Source organism: Mya arenaria, chromosome 9 (genome assembly GCF_026914265.1).
Source record: "Mya arenaria isolate MELC-2E11 chromosome 9, ASM2691426v1".
Taxonomy (NCBI): domain Eukaryota; kingdom Metazoa; phylum Mollusca; class Bivalvia; order Myida; family Myidae; genus Mya; species Mya arenaria.
The window spans coordinates 7,328,503-7,353,455 of record NC_069130.1 but is presented as its reverse complement, the minus strand read 5'-3'; the positions used below and the strand labels follow the sequence as shown (position 1 = coordinate 7,353,455).

The window sequence follows — 24,953 nt, the reverse complement described above, 5'->3', positions numbered from 1 at the left end:
AGATAATTGAAGTTCATATAAAATATACTTACGCTGCATCGAAACCTAATTATGTCGAGCAGTCGAGCAATATCCTCGGTCCCAAGTACACAAATCGTGCACATAACCTTATGGCTCCCTCGAAGACATAATTTCACACTTTTTCCCGAACGCGTGTTCCAAAATAAACAAACAATTGCTAGGTGTTCAAATTTTTGCAAGTTGTAAAAATTGCAATGACAGTTGAAAGGCAATTTGATAAGGTGTGAAAACCCGTTTTTCATTGTTAACGCATGACCGATATAAGTTGAAATGGGCATTTGAGACGATAATTATGAGAAGTTAATGACGAGAAGTTAACGCTTTAGATGTGGTCAGAAGGTTCTTTGAATTCACTGCCAATGCTGACCGTGATCTTCAGACGCTCTGTACGCTGTCACGTCGCATTACGATTGAACAGTTTCGCGAGACCGACAAGATGCGCCAATCAACAATCTTTGATTTTGCGAAACTTAAATCTGACTAATGCCACAATATGTACTGTCATTCAAATGTTGCTTGTTACGAAAATGTGTTGTTTTTTTTGTTAAAAATAAACATTTCTAGTTATTGTTGTTGTTTTTTTCTTTCGCGTTATTAAGTTTACGTCAACTTTGGAACATATTAGCGATTTCCACAACGCAACACATAATCGGTGTCTTAGTAAACAGCATGTTTGACGACTTCAAATTTAAAATACACTGAAAGATATTTCATATCAAACTGGAACATTGAAAATCGGGTCATTCGAAACATCGGTTCCCTCGAGGTTTTGGCGACCTCGAGCGATCGCAGTTTTACTGTGTTGTATTAAATATGATAATTCAAATAAGATCTTAAGTCCTTTAAAGATTCCATCATGCATTGTAGGTCATTTAGAGATCATTTTTTGTATTTCAGTAATACTTAACTAACCAGTTATACTAAACTAAACTATCCAGCATAACTATATCTTCTTATTCAGCACATGTCATATCATATCTTGGAATAAACCTCATGAACTAGTAAAACTCGCCACATATTGCCTGGATAAGTTTAGTTTAGATAACGGCACTTAAATAAGCAACATTTAGCTTCATTCTGATTGAAATAACGTCCACATATTTTCTACAAACATAGCTATTGCAGTCCTTCAATGGGATAAATACTGCGGCAACTTTACCTTTTAGGACGGAATACTTTTGTCTCTTTGCAGTGAAAAATTTAATTCTTAAATTACCAAATGTCCCTTTGCATGGACATATGTTGGGTTTCATTTAATACGCGTTGCCGCTCTAACAGCCAAATGTACATTACGAATGCACCACTGAACAGAAATAATTAGCTGTCATTGACTTCAAGTCTTTGATGTGTGTTTCTTTTTCTAAGCTATGTATGTATAATTCTAGTTAAAGGCCTAGTTTAAGGAATGTTTGGCATGATAATCCCCTGCTGTGGATCTCCTGCTAGTTGCACTGATGTCACAGTAGGGGCCGATTTCCTGTGTTATGTCAAAACGAATAAACCATGGTCTGAGATACATTGCATATGACAAAATGTGCATCAAACATTTGTTTGCTCGGGGAAATCACGATACAAGGTTAAATATCCGAACGTGCATGACATTTTTTTTTGAAAACTGGCATTTTTGTTTCACGGTCGGGCAATATATTTACAAAGGATTCGCGATCGGGAAAAACTCAACGCGAATCCTCATTGTATTCTGTTAGTGAAATTTCCTCAACTGTACACCGAGGAAGTATCAAATTTCATAGTTATTTTTTGCTTTGCATTTGTGGTCATATACTTCGTTATTTGAACAGTGCATATTATTTTCAATGAATTCATTTTGTGCTCCTTCATTTTAACATTCGGAACACCTCGGTCATTGTCCATCAAAAACAACCGGATGTATATGGACGGTTTACTATTTCAGAAATCTTAACAGTTTAACTACGCTGCAAGTAGATCGCATGGTCATTTCAATAGAGCAGTTAAACTTAATGACTTAACTCTTGAGAATCTTAAATATTTATGCAATAATACACCTTACTGACAATCAATTTAAACTTAGATATACATAATACACGTTAAACTACCATTTATTAATACTATTATTCAAACTTTTACGAACTACTTCTACTGTCTTATGTACCGGCATACATTCTAAACCTTACATATACATCCGAGGTTGTTTTTTTTATTGAAAATGGTCGAGGTATTCCGAATGACCACGACCCCGCCATGTTTTTAGCATAGGCACGCGTCACGATGGCAGCGGAAACTCATGTGCGAGCTCCTCCCTGTACCTGATGGCGCCCCGCCTACCGATCATCACAAACTCCGCCCTCAGGACCAACCCCTGGACCTTCTCACAGTGTTCTCAATCCTCCATCAAGACCTTCATAGCGGGCCTCGGCAGGTAATTTGCAATAAATAACACGGTTACAATCTTCTTATTAGTTATTACAATTTTCCATAGCTGCATTATTTAGTAAGAAGTTAAAGGTTTATTACTCAAAATTTATGTATATACATTTGTTTATATTGATTTTAAATACAAGTATAACTTTAAGTAAACAGTCTGATGCCGCATATTCCTTATGCAATCAAGGACATGGTTTTGTTTTGTATTTTTGATGGATGCCAACCGTTTACGCCTTAAAGGGACTGTACACCAGATTGGCACCAAAAAAAAGTTTTTTTTCTCGAACGAATCTCAGGACAATTATTTAATAAAATGTTTTACTCTTTGACATCATAATTGTAAAAAAATACCAAAATGTAAAACAAAATCGAGTTGGAGACCGGATTCGAACCTTAATAAAATGTTTCACTCTTTGATATCATAATTGTAAAAAAATACCAAAATGTAAAAAAAAAATCGAGTTGGAGACCGGATTCGAACCGGGGTCGCCAAGTCCAGTGTTGTATCCACTGTGCTACGAAGGCTTTCCTTTAACGGATGGAATATTTCAGCTATATACCTAACTTGGTAATATCACGTGAAAACATCGACTAGCCAATCACGCATAAGGAATGAACATACCTTGTAATCTTTTTTAATGAAAAAAATGCGAAAAATAAATTAATTGTACACTATGTGGTACTTCATTTAATAAGTTTCAATACATTGTACACATCGATACCAAGTTTATGTCAGTTTTCGACAATTTTCTTTTCTTTTTTTTTTTCGCTATTTCATCATACGGTGTATAGCCCCTTTAAGTTTCGTGTTATAATAACATAATGTCCATATCTCCCAAACCAACGCGTGTCGTTTCTCAGTTCTGATGTAAAACTTCAAGTTCAAGGTTTCAACTTGATTTCAGATAGTACGATGACGTCAAGCAAATATTTTTTTACGATCTAATGACAATACCATTCAGTAAGATTTACTTTTCATTAGCTAGATCTACTTGCTGTATTTGTGCGACCACTTGCTCGCCTTAGAATTGTCCTCAATCTAAAGATGTTTTCAACATATGTATACCATGCTTAAAATATCATCTTAACTGGAAAAGTTTAATATTTATCCGCATATATTCATATGATCTTTTCAAATAGTATCTGCATACACGAACCGTGGCATTTCTCTGTATTTTTAAAGCATTTGTTCTATAAATAGGTATTTAGGGGAGAATTTTAAAATGCAAATTTATATCTATTTTAACGAATAGTAAATAAAATATCCTTTTCTCTATTCACAGTGACAGTTGCCTGACCAACCTGCCTGAAGTGTCCAGTTTAACCGACCAGATGCCGGGCCTCATATACTCAGCCGACCAGCAGTGTAACATGACCTATGGCAACGACGCCGTTGTCTGCAGGGTAAATTTCTATCTATCCATCCATCCAATCAATCACCCGCCATGCTTGTCAGTAAATAACAGAATAATAATCAGAGCTCAGACCTGTTTTGGCGGGTTCTATCATAGAAATAATACGATCTTATATAACAAGCATAAATGTTGTCAAATGCACAACCCTTTATAAATTTATTCAAATTCAGCAAATGAATTTACTTTTTAACACAACGTAAATTTCGGAGGGAACTGAATGAAAGTTGATGCATCAATATTTAACATTGATCACGTGTGTGTACTACTAGAGCTATATACCTTTGTGTCCCAACATGCCTCCCTTGATATGGACAAAAATGATTCAGTTCTAAAGTTATATACTATACTTTACTGTATATTGAAAGAAATGAATGGACATTGAAAGGTCGGTTAATATCAATTTAATTTTGCCCCCATCCACTGTTGTTCCAAAATTGCCTCCCTTGACAATCAATGTGTTAGTGATTCTCACCCGAATGATGATAGTTTACTTTATTCTTAGTTCATTGTGCATAAAATAGTAGTATATAAATCAATTTAAATGATGAAACATTTCAATATTCCATGGAATAACGCACATGACTTTGAACATACCTAAAGGGCAAATAACACCATTTCAGAAGTAGTATAACATGATTTTTGTTTTTATCTATTGACACATGCTAGTGAATCAAAGCATCATACCATCTCAGACTATTGGCTTCTTTCCACCCTTTTTGGGGGGTAGAAGCTGATAGTTCGTTGTTATTTTTTAAACTTGCTCAACATGCTGGATCTACTTAATCTACATTTTTATTGTTTATATTGTTTACATTTTCACGCCACTGTTTGTACTACTAAGCGGAATTGCGCAACTTTATGGATACAACGTGTTTACGTTATGTTTTTCGTATAAGAAACTTTTTTTCCAAAGTTGATTAATATTTAGCGCAAAAATGGAGAAACCATTTTTATTTATGTGAACATCGGTAAATTAACTATAGGATATATAGGAAATTTATTTAGATGTCTATAACCTAAATTGCACCCTCAGTCAAAGATACTGTCACTCGTGGCCCTATCACATTCGTTGATGGCTCTAGTTATGTATCGCCCGAAAGATTAGGATAACTTTTTTTTATTATTCCTATACGTATTATTATTAATTATGATTATTTTCTTCTCCAGGAGTCCCTGTACAGTGATTGGGATTCAGTGTGCTACGCCATGAAGTGCAGTGTCGAGGGACAGTCGTCCTGTTTGGGCCAGTTCTTCCCATTTGATGGAACAGTGTGCGGGGACAAGATGGTTAGTTATATATACCTTTTAGAAATATTGCGTACATAGTGGTCAATTAAAGGTTTTGATGTCGGATACATAATAATAACTAATATTTGATGAAATAAATGTTCAACCAAAATGAGTGACTGGCGTAAAAGTTAAATTGAAATCTGATTAAGTACACGCTTTTTCCAAGGTATTACTTAAATGCACGATATACCTTAGGTATGAATAAAGTGCACGATGTTACTGAGGTGAGACTTAAATGCACGATTTTACTGATGTTGATTAAAGTATACGATCTTACTTAAGTGTGACTTAAGTGCACGATCTTACTTAGGTGTGATTCAAGTGCACGATCTTACTAAAGTGTGACTAAAGTGCACGATCTTACTAAAGTGTGACTAAAGTGCACGATCTTACTTAAGTGTGACTAAAGTGCACGATCTTACTTAAGTGTGACTAAAGTGCACGATCTTACTAAAGTATGACTAAAGTGCACGATCTTACTTAAGTGTGACTTAAGTGCACGATCTTACTTAAGTGTGACTAAAGTGCACGATCTTACTTAAGTGTGACTAAAGTGCACGATCTTACTTAAGTGTGACTAAAGTGCACGATCTTACTTAAGTGTGACTAAAGTGCACGATCTTACTTAAGTGTGACTAAAGTGCACGATCTTACTTAAGTGTGACTAAAGTGCACGATCTTACTTAAGTGTGACTAAAGTGCACGATCTTACTTAAGTGTGACTAAAGTGCACGATCTTACTTAAGTGTGACTAAAGTGCACGATCTTACTTAATCGGACTAAAGTGCACGATCTTACTTAAGTGTGACTAAAGTGCACGATCTTACTTAAGTGTGACTAAAGTGCACGATCTTACTTAAGTGTGACTAAAGTGCACGATCTTACTTAAGTGTGACTAAAGTGCACGATCTTACTTAAGTGTGACTAAAGTGCACGATCTTACTTAAGTGTGACTAAAGTGCACGATCTTACTTAAGTGTGACTAAAGTGCACGATCTTACTTAAGTGTGACTAAAGTGCACGATCTTACTTAAGTGTGACTAAAGTGCACGATCTTACTAAAGTGTGACTAAAGTGCACGATCTTACTAAAGTGTGACTAAAGTGCACGATCTTACTTAATCGGACTAAAGTGCACGATCTTACTTAAGTGTGACTAAAGTGCACGATCTTACTTAAGTGTGACTAAAGTGCACGATCTTACTAAAGTGTGACTAAAGTGCACGATCTTACTAAAGTGTGACTAAAGTGCACGATCTTACTTAATCGGACTAAAGTGCACGATCTTACTTAAGTGTGACTAAAGTGCACGATCTTACTTAAGTGTGACTAAAGTGCACGATCTTACTTAAGTGTGACTAAAGTGCACGATCTTACTAAAGTGTGACTAAAGTGCACGATCTTACTAAAGTGTGACTAAAGTGCACGATCTTACTAAAGTGTGACTAAAGTGCACGATCTTACTAAAGTGTGACTAAAGTGCACGATCTTACTTAATCGGACTAAAGTGCACGATCTTACTTAAGTGTGACTAAAGTGCACGATCTTACTTAAGTGTGACTAAAGTGCACGATCTTACTTAAGTGTGACTAAAGTGCACGATCTTACTTAAGTGTGACTAAATGCACGATCTTACTAAAGTGTGACTAAAGTGCACGATCTTACTTAAGTGTGACTAAAGTGCACGATCTTACTAAAGTGTGACTAAAGTGCACGATCTTACTTAAGTGTGACTAAAGTGCACGATCTTACTAAAGTGTGACTTAAGTGCACGATCTTACTAAAGTGTGACTTAAGTGCACGATCTTTCTTAGGTAATTGGATAGCGTATTGAGGATAGCATTTAAATTAGATTGAGTAGTAATACACAGCTGTGAATGGTACAATAATTCAATCGAAATAATGCTATATTATGAATATATAAAAGTACGATTGTGAGGCTGTAAACAACTTTTTCGTAGGAAGATAAACATATAAACCATTCTTTCTTTTTTTCAAAACAAATTATATCAGATTTGTTCCCATTGCTAAAAAGCGTTTTATGAATTGTATATCAGTTTTCCCCTGGCTATAAAACTCGATTTTAACGATGTGAAATTGAAACCTTTCAGGTGTTTTTGTCTCAGCCGACATGAATTAGTATCTTTTTATTTTATTTCCAGTGGTGTCTGTCAGGGTCGTGTGTTTATTCAGAGAACGCTCCTTCGCTCGATGGTAAGGTCAAACATTCATTGAGGCTTAATTGACGGAGTACTTATGTCGTTGGAGATACATTGAACATGTTTTGGTGTTGAAAGAGACTTTAATTGTACGATAGATGGTAGTATAATTGTTCAACTGATTTAACGACCAACGGTCTTAAATCTTTGCCATTGTCAGAAAAAAATGTATTTAGTTAATCTATAAAACATAAACTTAGGTTTTTTTTGTGTTGTTTCAATTCCCAGTCAGGGATTTCGGCAGCCTTGAAACAGAGCATGTTTGTAAATATCGACTATGGGCTTGTCCTTGTTGTCGGGATTGTTGGGATAAGAGTGAGGTTTGTGCACATAAACTGGTTTAAACCCACAGTAAATTTACATTTTACTGACCGTTCCAAGGCGGTACCTAACAATTCTTGATAAACATACCTAGTTTTTTTTATATACAGTATGCATGCACTGTGCTGCTTGTGGAGCTTTGTGGTGTTCTTTCATGTTTCTTGTTTGTGATTTTATGTTCTATGTCTTTGGGGTTTACCTAGTGCCATTAAACCGGGTTTATATTAAAACATTTTGCTACTGAGCTTGTTTCTGTAGCTTTTCGCATAAATATTCATTCCAATAATAAAGGTGGCAAACTATCGAACTATCAATTACACAATAACAAAAGGACAACACACTTGAGTCAGAGTTTTATAAGAAAATTGCGTATATGGAGGCACACGGATTGGACCCAAAAGTTACTGAACTAGAGGCGCATAACGTACATACAACACTGACACACCAAAGGTAATTACATACATAACTTATGTATACTTTCTGCCTTAGGAACTTGCATCTTTGGTGACGATCCTTCCGTTGACTGTGCAGCTGCAAACGCCTGTGATGAGAGCGACTTCTTCAGCAGTAAAGTACGTTGCTGTGGCACTTGCAACGCATTAGGTGTCACATCTACAACTTCACAATTTACATCGTCAAACACCCCAACGGCTACTACACAGTCAACAACTAGACATACAACCTTGACAGATTCTACAGTAACAACTACTGTTTCGACACCAGCAACATCTGCAAAAGTTACACCAGTAACCAGCACTACATCATTTCCACAAAGCACGACTACTAGCACGCAAAACACTGCAACGTCAGCCACGCAGTCAACTCCTTCTACGACCACTCTATCAACTACTACTCCTATTTCATCCACCAAAGATTCTACATCTCAGACAAGGACTTCAACAGAGTCCACATCTCAAACAAGGGCTTCTACGGAATCCAGTTCCCCTTCTATGTCTACAAAAACTAGTACTGAGACAATGACGACCTCTACACCAAAACCTAAAGTGGATTTGTCATTCGATTTACAAACAATGATCTCCTTATTTGTTTCAACAGCAATTCTTATTTGACAATAGCTGGTGCATATTTGACTGAAAAGAGTAATCTAGATTTCTTGAATCTGTTAAAATATTGACATTAAGACTTAGAACCAATGATTATAAGATTTGTTTAACAAGTGTTCCTTTAATGGATTATACAGTACAAAGTATGTCTTTTGTTCATTGACATAAAATGTAAGGTTATATTAAATGAATTAATTAAATGCTTAAGTTGTGACTGTTGAAAATAAAACGAAGAATGAATTTGGTTGTCCGGTTATTGCAGTAGTTAACGAACTCGCTTATCACCATGGCGACCCGGGTTCGTTTCCCGGCCAGGACGCATGTGAGTTTAGTTAGTGATCATCAACCCAGACATGTTGGTTTCCCCCGATTACTCCGCCTTCCCCCACAAGACAAGACCACACACTCGCGAAACATTTTGCAAAGACTTTGTGACATCATATTGTATGCCAAACGTCCTGTTCAATAGAATCTGCACTTCTTTTTTTTTACTTAAACGAAAGAATATATATCCGCTCCAATTGACGGCAATATGACTTGACCCGGACGTGCCATAACTATGCATAATTGAAATAAGCACTGCAATGTTCAGTCATATCTTGACAGGCGCGTAGCTGCATGTCTTTACGCGAGTACGCGGCTGAATCCACATGATTCTGACAAAATAAAAAGTTGCAGTACGCGTACTTACCTACATGATACTAAAACTGATCATTTTCCAGTACCAAATAAAGCACCTCAGAACGCTCAGAATGCGCCAGATTGCAACATGATTTCCAAAATTTACCGAGGGGGCATGCCCCCTCCCCCCGAGCACAATTACGAATCCACATGAATAGAGCTACGCCCCTGATAGATATCAGCATTGTTGATTAAAACAGAGAGGTATACGCATAGATATCAGCATTGTTGATTAAAACAGAGAGGTATACGCATAGATATCAGCGTTGTTGATTAAAACAGAGAGGTATACGCATAGATATCAGCATTGTTGATTAAAACAGAGAGGTATACGCATAGATATAAGCATTGTTGATTAAAACAGAGAGGTATACGCATAGATATCAGCATTGTTGATTAAAACAGAGGTATACGCATAGATATCAGCATTGTTGATTAAAACAGAGAGGTATACGCATATATATCAGCACTGTTGATTAAAACAGAGAGGTATACGCATATATATCAGCATTGTTGATTAAAACAGAGAGGTATACGCATATATATCAGCATTGTTGATTAAAACAGAGAGGTATACGCATATATATCAGCATTGTTGATTAAAACAGAGAGGTATACGCATAGATATCAGCATTGTTGATTAAAACAGAGAGGTATACGCATATATATCAGCATTGTTGATTAAAACAGAGAGGTATACGCATATATATCAGCATTGTTGATTAAAACAGAGAGGTATACGCAAGAGAGGTATACACATATATATCAGCATTGTTGATTAAAACAGAGAGGTATACGCATATATATCAGCATTGTTGATTAAAACAGAGAGACGCATATATATCAGCATTGTTGATTAAAACAGAGAGGTATACAAGGAGATCCGGCTGCGATACCTTTGCTCTTTCGATACACGGGAGACAACTTTCCTGGGATTTACCAGTACGGAGTACTGCCGAGTTCTCCAGTACTGCCGAGTTCTCCAGTACTGCCGAGTTCTCCAGTGCTGCCGAGTTCTCCAGTGCTGCCGAGTTCTCCAGTGCTGCCGAGTTCTCCAGTGCTGCCGAGTTCTCCAGTGCTGCCGAGTTCTCCAGTGCTGCCGAGTTCTCCAGTGCTGCCGAGTTCTCCAGTGCTGCCGAGTTCTCCAGTGCTGCCGAGCGTCAGGCGGAGGCTGAACCACTGAACTTTCGGGAATGTTATGCGGTACATTGTCGTCATTTATAAGTGGCCTTAGTTATCGGAATAAGATGTTGCCAAAAACTGTTACAAATCAGGTAGGTGGATTTCTTATAAATAGAAGATTATACTTCATAAATATGTAGGCTCTATGGATATCAATACTCATCAATACAATATCTTAAATCAACATCTTAAATCAATTTGGCTGACGATCGAGCCCGAACAATACACCAGCACCATGCTATCTCCGATATAAACTTAATAAAAAGACATTTTCATTTTGAGTATTTATTGAAATAAATCTATAATATAATAAGAACCACTCATTTTTTTAACAATTACAAACATAGCTGGATCTCTCATAACTTAAAGCAACATAAATCAACAACTTCAAAAAAATAAATTCTAAAATAGTAACATTTGTTCCTGGCGTATATTATCATTCATACTCCAACAGATATGACTAACATTCTTATTCAAACATGAATATACCTTAAAACAAACGTGAAATGAAGTTAACTTACTAATACACCCTCTTAAAAACCCCAACAAGTGGTATATGAATTTAAATATAGAAAAAAAACGAACATAAATATTCCCCATGTGTCTGTCATGCGTTGCAGGCAGCACAAAAATGAAAAAAAGGAAGATTACCCCCAAAAAAGAAGAAGCTTGGAGTGTTTTGAAATAGAAACCCTTTTTTGTATTCTTAGTTCCCAAAGAACACATAGAAGAAGAAGAATGTTTATTTTGTATCCAAAAAGCCATACGGCTCATGCGAACACAAACATAAACATTTTATTACTAAAGAGAATTTTTCCAAAAGCAGATTGTCAAAAAGCTTTGAGTGTTTTATAATAGAATCCCTTATTTGTATTTTTAATACCCAAAGAAAACATTTATTACTAATTTTTTTTTTCAAAAGCAGATTGTGCAGCTATACAGGTTTAGTTCTTGTTTTTTGTTTTCTAAAAAATATGCCATGTGTTGGCATATACAAATCCCAAACAATTAAAAGTACAATTAGCTTAAAATATTTAATGTAAAGAAGTGGAATTTGAAAAAACAACACCACACAACTAAGAAAGCAAGCGATTTGGCAGACAGTTTTGGTTTATCAGCATTATGCAAGTTATTTTCAATATGATTTATGAAATTTTTACAGCACTTCACAGAGACAGGTTATTACATGGTTCTGTTTTATAGAATGTGTCAATTAAAGACAAATGGCACTACAAGATAGATGAGGGAAATTATAAACTGTAACTAAATAGAGAAAGAGCAATTGAAAACAAAGCAAGATATGGTTAACAAATACAAGTTTGGAATGTCTATATCCAATTTAGGCATTTGTTAGAAATCATTTTCCAGGGGTTCCAACAGGTGATAATTCATTAATTGTGTATCCTGGAAAATAGCCTGCTGTCTGTTCAAGGATGAGGGAGTCATTCTCAAAGCAGGGTAAAGGGGCTTAGTTTAATTTTTATTTTTTCCAAAATTATTCATGTGCATTATCAAAGAACTTCCTCCTCTTTTGATGCAACTGTCCGAAGAAAATTAATTTTTACACCTGGCCCCAATTTCTGGAAACTTCTTAAGCTTAACAGGCTAAGTTGCTTATTTCAATTAGCCAAAATACATACTTAAATGGGACTTTGCTTAATAAAAATGGTTTATTGTAATTATCATAAAGATAATTTCTATCTAAAGTGTAAACAATCTTAAAAAAGAAATATTACGCAAATTATTGAAAGACAAAACTAGTGAGCTTAGCTTAATCCTGTTATAAGGGACTTAAGAAGTTTCGAGAAATTGGGCCCTGTACATTAGTTTAAAGTTAATAGCTCTCAATCCTGGTTTCAGTATTCATCCTGAACTTTAGAAACCCTGAATTTAAGAACTTGGTGTCAATTTTCTGAGGTTGTATTCAATAAACAGCTTCGATTGATCTCAATCTAAGGAACAAAGTTTAAGTGCTTTCATTGGCCAATTAATCCTATAGTCCAATCAAAACAGCCAGATATCTCTTTATCTTTAAGTTCAATCTAAGATGCTAAATTGAATATGGCCTCAGGTTTTAATGAACAAAGATCCTCTACCCATCCCACAAGAACCACAGACACACATACACAACAAACACCTAAACAATGGCTTAGATTGGATTGTTTTCTTCTAGAATTAACAGCCAATAATTAAATGTTAGAACTCCTGCATTTGTCTTCAAAGTAAGTGAGCAAAAATAGGAAAATGATATTGCACAAAATCAAACAATGAAATATAATTATGATACAACAATTAATTCACAATCAAATACATCTTATTGACTGATAAAATTAAAATGTTCCATGTAGAATCCACTACAAAGAGGTCCACTATATTGTATCAAACTTTCAAACTATCATAAAAAAAAATATAATTGGAATGTTTAAATGGTGGAGTGTTATACACAGTGCTGGTTATATTGTGTTCATGCCTTGATTTCCATAAAAAAGAAATCCTCCAAAAAATGGTGATAGAAATAAAATAAGCATTACAAAAAATAGAAATATAATAATTCATTTGTTTACAAATGAATATTACGTAAGACTGACTTGATAAAAATATTTCCTTAACTTATGCTTGTACATTCTTCCAAATTGGAATGTGATTGTTTAAATAGAAGTCTTCAGTGCACCTTTATATTAAAAACAAAACAAATAATAAGCTTGTACTCTTAAGAATTTCGTAATGGTCAAGTTTTATTTCCAAAAAAATCACTATCATGTGGTATACACACACTGAAATATAACATATAAGTTAAGGGCTGTTCAACCATGTTACCCTAGTTTTTAACAGAACGGAACATTTATTTTGACTTAAGCATAACAAGCTCATGGTCATAACACAAAGGACAGAACAGAAACACTACAGAAGTCCAAATAGTCCCATACACATACAGAACATGTACTTATATTTCAAGATTGAGATACTCAAACATCTATCTTTAAATAAATGATTCAGCATATATAATTATCTTCATGTACATGTATACAACTTAAAAGCTGTACCAGGCGCACAATGTAGGTCAATGAAAATATATATTTTTTATTCTAATGCATTATCATGTTTTACAGATATAAGCCTATATAAATATTTTTTTTAAAAGCTATGTGGCCAAAATTTCTCGTGTTAAAAAAAGCCCCAAAATATTGCTATTTTTTTTATCTGTACCTATATATATTGTGCACCTTTAAGCATTAATACAAGCTTTAACATAAAGTATTTAGGCCTTATTCATTTCTCAAAATGCTTAAACTTCAGGCATCGGATTTCAAAATCAGCTTGCCAATTTTATGAGCCATTGAGCGATAATGATAAATTTTGATGGTCAATGAACACTTATAAAATTGATATCATTAGGAAAGAAATTGCTGGCTGATTATTAATTAGCAAAAAGAACTGAGCAAAAAAGTCATTATAGGAAAAATTATACCAAAATTACATTTTTGTACTTTATTTCAACTGGAATTGAACACAAAATAACCATTTTGTAATCTTTTAAGGTCAAAAGAGTTTGCTTATAATAGTTTTAGTATTGTTAATTACTTTTATTTTCCCTACTTATAAGACCCTATAAAATAGTACCAAAATTATATGTGGTCACCAGGCGTCCCAAAATTATACAACTACTGGTATACATCAGATTCCTTAATACAAACTAACTGATGAAATGGTCAATGGTACCAGCTGGTTTTAACTATCCAAAATATGAATGTAGTTGTATATGTAATTTCCATGTACATAGTATATTGATATCCCAGTATATAGACTACACTTTTTCTTTAACCACAACAAACCTTGGAACTCACACAACATTGTCTAGCTATGCTGTGTCATGTCACTAAAATATAGCCATTTAAATAATTGAATTAGACCATCATCAGCCGATTGGTTCATCATTGATTATCTTTCCTGCCTTGAGCCCCTTGCTCCTCCCTAAACCCCTATCAAACCCCTATTAGGGTTTTACATGGGTAGAAGACCATCGTCCGGAGACTGGAAATCTGCCTCCCCAAGCTGTTCATCTCCGATCCCTTTGTATTCCCGTGGGCCTCTTCGCTTGCTGCACCTGCACACCAAATCACAGCCATCCTGTAACAAATGTGATTGCTTTCGGATAAATACGTATGATAAACTGGGTGGGTTGTACAGAACTTTGTTAAAATTAATGTCGTTGTTTATTCATTGTTGTTGACTGTCGTATCTTCATTGCTCTCTAAGTATATGGATACATTTGTGATCTGCAGTATTTCCAATAAGTTTATAGACAGCTGTTTCAGATGTGCCTATTTTATTTGAATAAATGAGCACATCATCAAATAGTTCACCTTTAAAAGATAACAACCATCTCATTAATCATATTGTCAACTTTAACAATATTTTGAACAATCGGTCCCACTGATGTGTCATATTTTTTCACATTGCTAACAGCAGAACTTTCGGTATTGGCCAGATTCTAAAAAGGGAATGTGCTGCTAAAGAGGGCCATGGTGCTAAAGGAGAAAATGGCTCATTGTTTCAGGCCGAGTTGAATCTGACCAGTATGAATTTGAAAGAAAATGTTGGGAATTGTGCAGAACTCGAGCAATATCAAGTTTCAACTGCCAAATAAGTAAAGTTTATATTTTATCATATTATAACGGATTGTGATATTAGTTATATGTTTGAAAGAAAACAAAAAATATTAATTTCCTAAAGCATTTACTTCTATGAAGGCAGAAGGATGCACATTCATAACTTTTTAGCTTAAGGCCTACATTAGAACTTGGCAACCTGAACAAATAAAGCAACTAAGCTTTTTAATTGCTTAAAGATGAACAAATTAAGTAATTGCAGTTTAAATCCTAGGCAAACATGAAAATAAAGCATATACTAGATGATTTCAAAGCTGGACAATTACATGATCATTGATTTAAACTATATATAACATTAAGATCTATTTTCATGAATAATATGCCATATTCTTCTTTCTTAATATAAGATCATGTATTATTTGCAATGTAACTTTCCACTTTACTGCATTTTCACACCGTTAGAACTATGCTATACTATTCCAAACTGTACTGTACTATATTGTTCTATAATGGACTGTTCCATACTGTACTGTACTATATTGTTCTATAATGGACTGTTCCATACTGTACTGTACTATATTGTTCTATAATGGACTGTTCCATACTGTACTGTACTATATTGTTCTATAATGGACTGTTCCATACTGTACTGTACTATATTGTTCTATAATGGACTGTTCCATACTGTACTGTACTATATTGTTCTATAATGGACTGTTCCATACTGTACTGTACTATATTGTTCTATAATGGACTGTTCCATACTTTACTGTACTATATTGTTCTATAATGGACTGTTCCATACTGTACTGCACTATATTGTTCTATAATGGACTGTTCCATACTGTACTGCACTATATTGTTCTATAATGGACTGTTCCATACTGTACTGTACTATATTGTTCTATAATGGACTGTTCCATACTGTACTGTACTATATTGTTCTATAATGGACTGTTCCATACTGTACTGTACTACATTGTTCTATAATGGACTGTTCCATACTGTACTGTACTATATTGTTCTATAATGGACTGTTCCATACTGTACCGTACTGTATTGTTCTATAATGGACTGTTCCATACTGTACCGTACTATATTGTTCTATAATGGACTGTTCCATACTGTACCGTACTATATTGTTCTATAATGGACTGTTACATACTGTACTGTACTATATTGTTCTATAATGGACTGTTCTATAATGGACTGTTCCATACTGTACTGTACTATATTGTTCTATAATGGACTGTTCCATACTGTACTGTACTATATTGTTCTATAATGGACTGTTCCATACTGTACTGTACTATATTGTTCTATAATGGACTGTTCCATACTGTACAGTACTATATTGTTCTATAATGGACTGTTCCATACTGTACTGCACTATATTGTTCTATAATGGACTGTTCCATACTTTACTGTACTATATTGTTCTATAATGGATTGTTCCATACTGTACAGTACTATATTGTTCTATAATGGACTGTTCCATACTTTACTGTACTATATTGTTCTATAATGGACTGTTCCATACTTTACTGTACTATATTGTTCTATAATGGACTGTTCCATACTGTACTATATTGTTCTATAATGGACTGTTCCATACTGTACTATACTATATTGTTCTATAATGGACTGTTCCATACTGTACTATACTGTTCTATAATGGACTGTTCCATACTGTACTATATTGTTCTATAATGGACTGTTCCATACTGTACTATATTGTTCTATAATGGACTGTTCCATACTGTACTATATTGTTCTTTAAAGGACTGTTCCATACTGTACTGTACTATATTGTTCTATAATGGACTGTTCCATACTGTACTGTACTATATTGTTCTATAATGGACTGTTCCATACTTTACTGTACTATATTGTTCTATAATGGACTGTTCCATACTGTACTGTACTATATTGTTCTATAATGGACTGTTCCATACTGTACTGTACTATATTGTTCTATAATGGACTGTTCCATACTGTACTATATTGTTCTAAAAAAGACTGTACTATACTTTTTTGCATTATTCTGTACTATACGGTTATATAATGGACTGTTCCATACTGTACTGTACTATATTGTTCTATAATGAACTGTTTCATACTGTACTGTACTATATTGTTCTATAATGGACTGTTCCATACTGTACTGTACTATATTGTTCTATAATGGACTGTTCCATACTGTACTATATTGTTCTATAATGGACTGTTCCATACTGTACTGTACTATATTGTTCTATAATGGACTGTTCCATACTTTACTGTACTATATTGTTCTATAATGGACTGTTCCATACTGTACTGTACTATATTGTTCTATAATGGACTGTTCCATACTGTACTATATTGTTCTAAAAAAGACTGTACTATACTTTTTTGCATTATTCTGTACTATACGGTTATATAATGGACTGTTCCATACTTTACTGTACTATATTGTTCTATAATGGACTGTTCCATACTGTACTATATTGTTCTAAAAAGACTGTACTATACTTTTTTGCATTATTCTGTACTATACGGTTATTTAATGGACTGTTCCATACTGTACTATATTGTTCTAAAAAAGACTGTACTATACTTTGTTTGCATTATTCTGTACTATACGGTTATATAATGGATAATGGACTGTTCCATACTGTACTATATTGTTCTAAAAAAGACTGTACTATACTTTTTTGCATTATTCTGTACTAAACGGTTATATAATGGACTGTTCCATAATGTACTATATTGTTCTAAAAAAGACTGTACTATACTTTTTTGCATTATTCTGTACTATACGGTTATATAATGGATAATGGACTGTTCCATACTGTACTATATTGTTCTAAAAAAGACTGTACTATACTTTTTTGCATTATTCTGTACTATACGGTTATATAATAGACTGTTCCATAATGTACTGTCCTATATTTTTCAGTGATGGTCTGACTTTAATAGACACCTATACTGTACTGTTCTTTATTGTACTGTATGGTTCTGCACTGTGCTATGTACATATTCTACTGTTTGTTACTGTTCTCTACTGTTGTTCACTGTATACTGTACTATACTCTTCTGTTCTATACTGTTTGATACTGTACCATACTGTATTGTTTTGTTCTATTACACAGGCCCCAGTTTCTTCTTAAGGTCCTTATAACAGGATTAAGCTAATCTCACTATTTTTCTTTGTCTTTAATTCATGTAATATCAACTTCAGTACGAGTTATTAGACTTCGAATAGGAATTACTATTATGGTTATCCCAATAAATCATATTTTATTTATCAAAATCACATTTAAGTATGTGTTTTGTTTAATTGATTTACTGAACATGTCATCATTGTAATTCAGTGGGGTTTTTTTGTTGCAATTTACTGCCTTCTAAATGCTGTTTCCCCCTTGCGAAAAAATGCCAATTTTTCACAAAATTTTATATTTTTTTTCCAATTTGATTAATGTAGATTACATAAAAGAATAAAAAAGGAATGAATTTCTTGAAATACATTCAAAATCTTGACAATACTTACTCTTTCACAGCATAATGTATGCATACAAAAGTTAGAACATGTATATTTTCCATTATATGAGCTATTATGGCCTGATTTTGTATTTTTCCAAAAGTCAACTTTTTTCCCCAATTTGCAAGGCACAGACGGTTAAAACAATTAAAAAAAATCACTGTTTAAATTAATCTTCATTGTACAGTTATCGCATTATACTAACTTACGGCTTCTAGATTTCCGAAGTCCTTCCAGAAGTCAATGTTTGGTATCTGTTCTAGTCCTTTTGCTTTCAGGGTGATTCTCTTGTACAATACACCGGCTAGAAGATAAAATGCTGCTACACACACAAGCCTGGAAAACAAGGTACAGTTAAATAAACTTTAATGTCATTTAGATAACATTAAAGCTGCAATCTCAATGATTATCCTTTCTTTTTCTTGGAATGACCCAATTTTTGCGTACGGTAAGTATCTAAAAACCAGTGATATAAGACTGCTGACAGAAGATCAGATTGCAGTTTTTCATATATCTGTTTGAAAATAAATGTTTTATGGCTAAAACCTTAACAAGCGCTTTAAGAAAAATGAATTATAAATTATTTTTTAACTTAAATATGAAAAACTGTGATCTGATCTTTTGTCAGCGGCTTTTTATCATTGGATTCCATCCAATTTTTTTGCCAAAAATTGCTCTTTCCCAGACAAAAAAATTAAAAAGTTGTCAAAACGTTCAATCTGTGAGAGTGCAGCTTTAATCAACTTGCAATAAAGACATGTATACATCTCAAACAAGCACATCAAAAACAAGCCCACAACCTCTGTGTTAACATCTTGTATGGTTCTTGAGTTATGGCAAAGATCTAATGTTTCCACACACCAACAAAGATCACATGAAGGCTATGACAGTAAAATATTTCACAATGTTCTAACTAAACAATGATAAGCTCGCATCCATGGCATCTTTTACTCAAGACTGAGTATCGCAGTACAATGTAGAACATAGATGATCATTTAGAAAATATTTTCTAGCACACCGGATAGGCATTTCCAGTGAATTCAGCCGTGCTGGAAAACTAATTCTGGCATCCCCCATGCTAGATGAATCACCTGCCTGTTAGCATACTTATGATATTTCAAAAGATCATTTCAATAAACATAAACTTTACAAAAATATAGATTCAAAACAAAAATACCTAGTAACCATCAAAAAGACGTTATATTGAAGGAACTTCTTGACGTATGCAGTGAAAAGAATTACTGTGCATCACGACGTCAGTACACTTCATCTCATGCTCTTTTTGGTGAAATTTACAAAAATCTGCTTTTCTATGTCAGTTTTTCCCCAAAAAAGTAATTTAAGGTATGCTAGAAAAAAAATCAGTCAAGTGTGTTCGGTCCAGATAGAAAAATACAACCCTCAAGCATGCTGCGTGGCTGGTAACTTGGCACAGTCTGTACGAAAGTTCGTCGGACCTCGGCTCCCACCAGTAATAAATGGCGAGGTAATATTAATCATTTGCACTTGACATGATCTAAATGTCTTTTTATCAATTAAAGTCAAGAGCAATTAACACCCGCAATGACAACTGATTATCGATCTGGAATCTAATCGGTTTCCATGTTAATTAGCAGCACTCAAACTCAATGACGTGATAACTCCGCCCATTATGCAAATTAACGGATACCTTCTGCTTTTTCACTTGGTACGATGGTTTAAAAAACAACAATGCTTAAATATATTTTGTATTAGTTTCTTAAACCATGTCTATATCAGTTTAAAAAATGTATATATGTATTAGTTTTTAATAGATAATCATGTACCTTGCAATGCCATCATACGACAGATGAAAACTATCATTAAGAAGTAAGACCATGTATTTAGAAAAACACGGACAATGACACTTGAAAATCAGATTTTAAGAGTCATTGACCATTGGGTTTAGACCCTGTTGAAAGCCCTGACTTTCACAAAAATGTACATAAAATGTTTGGTCCTGCAAAAACTGGTCCGGTCCTGCAATGTAGACTGTATTGCAGGACCTCGTGTCCTGCAATGTGATAATGACTTTCGTACAGACTGACTTGGCAAGCCTCTTTACCAGGCAGCATTTGGAGTTTTCTATCTGGATCATACACACATCACAGTTATTATCAGTGTTAAAGCTACATTACATAATACACCGTTCTTACACAATGAGGAGAATGGATCCAGTGCTCATTCCAATAGAAATAAGTGGCCGGAGCTTGCATACGGCTGCTGTGTTGATCTCAAACAAGTAATAACATTCCTCAAACTTATCGTTCACCTCATCGACCACATTCGGCAGGAGGGCTGTAACATCCTAGACAGATAATGTGAGGTATTTTATACACTGAAAAGATCACAACGTCTACCTTAAAACAAGACAACAATTATTTTATCCCCTAATGATGGGCTTTCACAGCTGGACGGACATGATGATGATGCCGATTCAAAGTTGATTCCTTACTTCAATGAATTCCAAATAAACATTATGCTGCTTGTCAATCAACAGTTGTATTGACTTATAAGAAAGTCATACTCCATTTGTAAATAACACATTGTTTCATAGTCAGGTAATGGATTTAAAGGCATCTGACAAAATCCGGCAAGTATGTGAGGTTAGTTATTCCTACGCCCACAAAAGCGATAATTGTATATAATACTTAATGCTGATCCAAACAATTTTATAATTTACGATCAGTTCAGTCAAACGTTACGAAGATGACTGACTATTTAGCGCCTTAAACCACAGTGTAGAACTAATAACACGCCACCTACTGGACATTACCTCCAATCAAGGAAAATAATTTTAAACATTAAATTTCCCAAATTGGATCCATTGTAACATACATGTACATATATGCATATCAAATCAATTGGGTACATCTAAATGTTTAAAGACAGCTTACCGTGCTGGCAGGGTCACAAATAAACATGATTCTAGCCTTGCGCTGTTCTGGTTCCCCGGTGGACTTCATGCAGTGTGAATGATACGACTCACCACTTCCATATATCAGCATTAACCAGTCAGCTGAAAAAAAGAATATGCGAACATATAGCCATACATGTACATGCAGTTCATACAAATAAGCAAATGCATACATATAGTACTTAGTAATTAGCAGTGAAATTGCTTTTAAAACATACATGTACATTTATATAGACAAATTGCCATGTGTTCTTGAATTGCCTCGAAATTGATTATTACAAAAGGCTGTTAGCTATAGTGACCACAGTGACACTCAGGAAATGGTTGACATGAGTTCAACTAGACTACTTTACTGGAAATAAATTATATAATCTTATAATTGGGACTTAAAATAAACCTTAAATATTCCATTTCAGGGGAGATCACTGGGCCATGGCAAAGTACCTTGTTTAGTATTGTTAGTGAGTATTTGTGTGGAAAACATAAAATCAAATCAATGTATTGCTTTTGTTTAATTTTGGATTTGAATCTGAATTTTTAATGTATTAACCTTAACAAGGAGAAATGGCTCTTATTCTGAATTGTCAGTTATTCACATCATGTCAATTATCATATGAGCCTCATCAAATGATTTAGGGCCTTCGGACACACATTTGCTACTATTATTTTATTGGGTATTAAATCCTATTTTGAATTAAATGACATTTTAAGAAGTAAAACTGAAAAATTCACGATGATATCACTTGCGTTAGATGCGTTTTTATAAGTGAGGCCATTCATTGCGCACTTGAATATGAAATTTGATATCAACCACATGACCGTCATTACGAAAGTACATTACTGAAAGGAATTTCAACATTAACTTATCAATATTACAACTAGCTAATGATTTTAGTTGTTTTCATAACAAAGAATCTTTATACAATATAAATGATGATTCATTTTTGTACTTTTAATCGATTGGACTAATTAAAACACAGACTATGAATGCAGTCAAAATTAGTTGGGACGAAATCTGTAGTTACAATAGAAAGTTGAGTGAAGTAATAGTTAATCCTTTAGAAAAGAATGTGCCAATGACAATCTTTTAAAAGAAAGAAGTTCTAAAATAATTGAATATACATAGAAAAAATCATTATCTGGGACATGTTTTATCAATGATTATTTCGTTCGTAATAATTATGTCCGAAGGCCCTATGTTTTGCATGAAATGAACTCTAAATAACCTTAGGAGTATATATGACATTTAAGACTCGTCAAACAATGGTTGCCATAATTCTATTTACAGTCGTGAACAGCACACTTTGACATCATATTTCCCTGCATACGTCATATCTACTATGAGACTAGTTTTTGACGAATCTTGTTTTGGCGACTCTACGCATCATTAAATTAATAAAATGAATGTGACCTAGTAGCTCCTTTTCAACAATAAACCCCCAGTTACGAAATGTTAAAAAAGTTCCCTTTATGCGCATAGGCTGTTAAAATCAACTCTGCTTGCTGTTGTTCCTATGTGTGTTGACATACTTCCTGATATGATGTCGGCATCACTGATAAGCCCAACTATGTGTGTAGTATTGGGGACAACGTGTCCATCCTTCATCTCTTGTTGCAAAACTCCCACACCAGTCTGACTGCCTGGGATTGGCTCGCATATTGCAATATCATAACGGTATTTGCCATCATTATCCATTACCCTGAAGCTAAAAACAGGCACATATAACACTGATGTACCTTGAGAAGACAATGAACCATAGGAAATATTATTGGAATAGGTATATAGTAAATAGTAATATTAGTCTAAAATAATAGACGTGTTATACGGGATTCTTCCAATCATTAACGTCTAAACGAGTTGGTGCAAAAACTGGGGGTGTTTAAAAATATTGAAATTGTATTAAGTGAAGTATTTTATGGTTGAAATTGATTATAAAGGTTTATATTCTTATTTTACCATGTAAGTTAAAAGTTATTTTGCACAAAACAAGCATTTAATGCATTAAAACACATTGTTTACCTTTCCAATAAAACGAAAGTTGACTGACACAGACATCAATTAATGCCGAGGGGAACAACTTAATCCAATCATAATAACTCGGCCACCTCTGACAAGCTTCGAGATAGACCTTGTTAATACAATCGTAACAACTCGGCCATGGCCGAAATGTTCTGATTGTTTTAAAATTGTGCCCGGAAGCCTTGCTGGTGCCCTTCATGTATATATCGTTATGTTTTGACAGAATGAAATGAAGAAAACCCATCAAACTTATAATTAGAAGTTGGATATTATTTTTTTTGTGTATGGAACTAATATAAAATAACATTATCTGGTAACATTTCTTGTTTTTATGATATTTTATAGATGCAATATGCTTTAACCCGGAATCCCGATCAGAATAACTACCCACTTTTGATACTAAACAATTTGTTCGTGAAGGATTTGCCATATCAAAAATTTAAAAATCCATCAACATACAATTATTTGGACTAATAGTAATATGTTTCATATATTTAGTCTATGGTTAAAAAGTCTAGAATAGGTTAGTTTCAACCAGGTTTGAAAATGTGACAAATATGTACATTTCGCTCACACTGGTAAAGCTTGCCATATCGAAACTGCTCTTTTTGATTATCCGAAATTATTCGCGTCCGAACATTGCGCAATAATTACCTGTGCCCTTTTAGAACGTCAAGCTGTTTCACAACATCGCTTGGTTCCTCTTTGTGTTTTGTAAATGTGCATCCGGATTTATCACAAGCAACCGTAGCAAGAGTCAAAATAAAAATGTTCAGAAATAAGATTATTTTCGCCATCTTCGTATCTATTTAGTTCCGCGTAACGAACGGGGCAGGCAACAGGTTCACAGAAAGGTTTATAGTTACTTCGTACCCTGATCATATCGTACCCTCCGATTTTGGGTTATTTCGTACCCTTTAGGTAGTAATTTTGTACCCGACCTGATTTTTGTATATATATGTGCTCTATGTCTTTGGCTTTTATCCTGTGTAATTATCGGTGCTCACATTACCTCAAGTTAATGCATACTTACATAAGATTTAACATTTACGTTTTTGCTTTATTCGGGATTGTTGGGATAAAAAGTGAGGTTGTGCACACAAACTGGTTTACCCCCCATAACCCAGTAAATTTACATTTTACTGACCGTTCCAAGGCGGTACATAACAATCCTTGCTAAACATACCTAGTTTTTTATATAGTATATATGCACTGTGCTGTTTGTGGAGTTTTGTGCTGATGTTCTATGTTTCTTGTTTGTGAGTTTTGA

The 24,953-nt window shown here is 34.3% G+C and overlaps 2 protein-coding genes across 2 annotated transcripts in view; one reads left to right on the top strand and one right to left on the bottom strand.

The window, feature by feature from the left end:
* The window catches only part of LOC128202880 (serine-rich adhesin for platelets-like), a 45,839-nt gene extending 35,202 nt beyond the window's left edge, over nt 1-10,637 (top strand). The window contains exons 13-18 of the mRNA XM_052904050.1: nt 2,252-2,419; nt 3,708-3,828; nt 5,007-5,126; nt 7,291-7,342; nt 8,158-8,672; nt 10,242-10,637. Of these exons, the coding sequence (XP_052760010.1) occupies nt 2,252-2,419; nt 3,708-3,828; nt 5,007-5,126; nt 7,291-7,342; nt 8,158-8,672; nt 10,242-10,637 (1,372 nt within the window). The remainder of the gene's footprint in view (nt 1-2,251; nt 2,420-3,707; nt 3,829-5,006; nt 5,127-7,290; nt 7,343-8,157; nt 8,673-10,241) is intronic.
* Nucleotides 10,638-10,870: 233 nt separating this feature from the next.
* On the bottom strand, nt 10,871-24,515 carry LOC128203487 (cation-dependent mannose-6-phosphate receptor-like). The gene is made up of 6 exons (XM_052904915.1): nt 24,338-24,515; nt 23,194-23,369; nt 21,644-21,765; nt 20,903-21,054; nt 18,938-19,064; nt 10,871-14,723 (listed from the first exon to the last, which is right to left on the bottom strand). The coding sequence occupies exons 1-6, from the start codon at nt 24,478-24,480 to the stop codon at nt 14,598-14,600; spliced, it is 846 nt and encodes a 281-aa protein (XP_052760875.1). The 5' UTR covers nt 24,481-24,515; the 3' UTR covers nt 10,871-14,597.
* Between the last annotated feature and the right edge of the window lie 438 nt (nt 24,516-24,953).